The following is a 2,884-nucleotide window of genomic DNA, read 5'->3' as shown; positions in this document are numbered from 1 at the left end:
ACAAGGATTGATGCAGAGAAATTGTAGTCAAATTTCAAAACGGAAAAAAAAAATCCTTGGAGAGCTTTAAAACAGGTGCTTTCCAAATTCTGCTTTCTTAGAGCCCTGAGGTTCTCAGGTGCCGCCAGCAGGAGGCGGTAGAATGGGTTTGGGCATCAGCTCTCGTCCTCACATAGATCAGCTCCCCTTTTATCTGTTTTGTGTATCGAGACCCCTTGTAAGGTTCCCTTTATAAAGGCATCTTTGGGCTGAAAAAAATAATCGGTTTAAATCAGTTTAAAAATACTCATTTAGTCCAAAGCCCTTACTTACCAGTGACCCAAGATCCAGGGGTGAGTCTGTCTTGTCTTGGCCAAGCTTACCACATGGCCAGTGTCGGCTGGGGGACTCACCACATGGCCAGTGTTGGCCCCAGGGACTCACCACATGGCCAGTGTTGGCCTGGAGGGCTCAGCACATGGCCAGTGTCAGCCCGGGGGGCTCACCACATGGCCAGTGTCGGCCCCAGGGACTCACCACATGGCCAGTGTTGGCCTGGAGGGCTCAGCACATGGCCAGTGTCAGCCCGGGGGACTCACCACATGGCCAGTGTCAGCCCCAGGGACTCACCACATGGCCAATGTCAGCCCAGGGGGCTCACCACATGGTGAGCCATTGTCGGCTGGGTGAAGCAGGCTCCTGACCCCTGCTCCTGCCTGCGTGGGGAGCTGCTCGGTCTCCGGTCAGGCAGCCTGGGTTCTGTGAGTTGCATAGATGTGTAGAGCACGTGATATCTGTTAGTTACCATGGAGGTTTCTAGTAGTTTAAAATGAAAACCTTTGCTTTCTTTTTTAGAGCCAGTAAGTTGGCATACATGTTAAAGTAAAAAGAAATGGAAATAATTTCTTTGCATCTATCCTTTTTCTCTCATTTGTAGTGCACCAGAGAAGAAGCATTTTCCCCCAGCAGAGCCTTCGTCACAGTCTGTTCATGCTGTTCAGTCACTGGGCGGGTCCCTTTAGCATCATGTTTACACCCTTGGACAGATACAGTGATAGAAATATGCAAATTAACAGACATCAATACTGTGCACTAAAGGTATTTACTTAGACACCCAATTTATTTTCTCTTAAGAACAGAGATACATATTCTTATGTCTCAGTCACTGGTATTATAATAAAAGAACAAGGATTTCTTCAGAGTACCTGAGAGTATTAAAATATATATCTGTCTGCCATGTTCAAACACTTGTCTTATAAGTTTATTTAAAATTACAGAATCTACTGACATTTGATCATTTATTTTCTTAAAGAATTGAGGATTGCCTCAAGGAAATACCTACCTTTATTCCTGCTTAAGTGCCTTCTTGGGGCCTCTCTCTTTTCTCTTCCAGTGTTTTTTAAGCTCCATGTCTAATTTGGTGTCATGACGTTTACTTAGTTGTGATAAGTTTCTTAGTTTAAAAAAATTACTATCATATTATTTTTTTGTGACCAAAAAAATGTGTTGTGGCTGGATAAGCATGAGTAAAAACATCTCACCTGTTCTCATTAAGCCGCCCAGAGTTTAACCTCTTGAATTTTTGAAATTTAATCCTAATGTTACTGTTTGAAGGCTATGTCTGCTGTGCTGTGTTGTGGCCCTGTCACAGACAATGTGGGCTTATCATCAGATGGCTATTTGTACAAGTGGCTGGATAACATTTTGGACTCTCTGGACAAAAAGGTAATTATGACAATTTCCTTAAAAATTCATAATAAATCGTCATTGCGTGATTTGGATTTAATGTATGGTACACTAAAAATAGGTCTTTTTTTTTTTTTCAAAAAAAATAAGATAGGTTGGAATCGTATGCAAAAAGCTTATTATGTAAAGTTGAATAGGATACTTTAACATAGGCAGTCCCCCAGTTGCAAACATCTAATGTACAACTCCTACTTAAGAACAGAGGTTATTACAGATGTTTGGTAAATGTACCTATTCCAACTTACATACAAGTTCAGCTTAAGAGCAGACCTATAAAACCGATCTCATTTGTAATCCATGGATGGCCTGTATAAGAAAATTCTTACTTGTTCATTTGAATAATATTAATTTCACTTTTATAGGATTAATACAGTGGTGTGTATAGATTTCTCAATAGGGTTTTAAGTTAATAAATAAAATGTTATAGAATATATTGAGCGCCATGAAAGAAATGTTATTTGCTGCATTTAATTTCTTTTTGCTTTTCTTTCTTTTTTTTTTCCTGCCCTTTGCAATTAAACCTCCTTTCTTGCCCTCTTGACTCTCAACTGTTCACACGTAGACTTCACAATTTAAAATAAGCCTCACATGTTTTCCTCTTCAAAATAATATTTCTGTTGAGTTATCAAAAACACGAATAAAGCTGAATAAAAATAATGGGAGAGGTTAATAACTCATTTTTCTGAAAGCACTTAATCACTATTAACCACTATTCATATTCATCAGCTGCCTTTGGGGCTCTGCTGGAATCATAACTAAAGAGTCTTATGTGAAAAAAAAATCAGAGGCCGAGTATAATCCATCCATGTTATTTTTTTCTGCTGGCTCAATAAACTGAGAAAAAGATGAACAAAAGGAGATTGAATTTTCCGATTAAATACGCGCACTATTATTACTTTAGTAAAAAGCATAAGGAAATAGACAGATGGTCTGTACTTGGTCTCTCCTTAGGTCCATCAGCTGGGCTGCGAAGCAGTTACATTGTTGCTGGAGCTGAACCCTGATCAGAGCAACCTGATGTACTGGGCTGTGGATCGCTGCTACACGGGCTCCAAGAGGGTGGCAGCCGGCTGCTTTAGAGCCATAGCTAATGTGTTCCAGAACAGGTACTCCAGTTACTGCCTTTCATGTTCTAGTTAGGTGGGCTGTTTGTTTGCTT

The 2,884-nt window shown here is 40.3% G+C and overlaps 1 protein-coding gene across 9 annotated transcripts in view; it reads left to right on the top strand.

The window, feature by feature from the left end:
- FRYL (FRY like transcription coactivator) overlaps nt 1-2,884 on the top strand; it is a 260,014-nt gene that overhangs the window by 191,159 nt on the left and 65,971 nt on the right. For all 9 annotated transcript variants that reach the window (XR_002774533.1, XM_023515972.1, XM_023515970.1 and 6 more), the window contains 3 exons: nt 917-1,077; nt 1,594-1,704; nt 2,677-2,831. Coding sequence is in view for 8 of the 9 variants with exons in the window: in XM_023515972.1 (XP_023371740.1) it covers nt 917-1,077; nt 1,594-1,704; nt 2,677-2,831 (427 nt within the window). In the remaining variant the exon portion in view is untranslated. The remainder of the gene's footprint in view (nt 1-916; nt 1,078-1,593; nt 1,705-2,676; nt 2,832-2,884) is intronic.

Source organism: Otolemur garnettii, unplaced genomic scaffold, assembly GCF_000181295.1.
Source record: "Otolemur garnettii isolate 467f Iridium unplaced genomic scaffold, OtoGar3 scaffold00083, whole genome shotgun sequence".
Classification (NCBI taxonomy): Eukaryota; Metazoa; Chordata; class Mammalia; order Primates; family Galagidae; genus Otolemur; species Otolemur garnettii.
The sequence above is the reverse complement of the archived record's forward strand: the minus strand, read 5'-3'. Positions and strand labels throughout refer to the sequence as shown.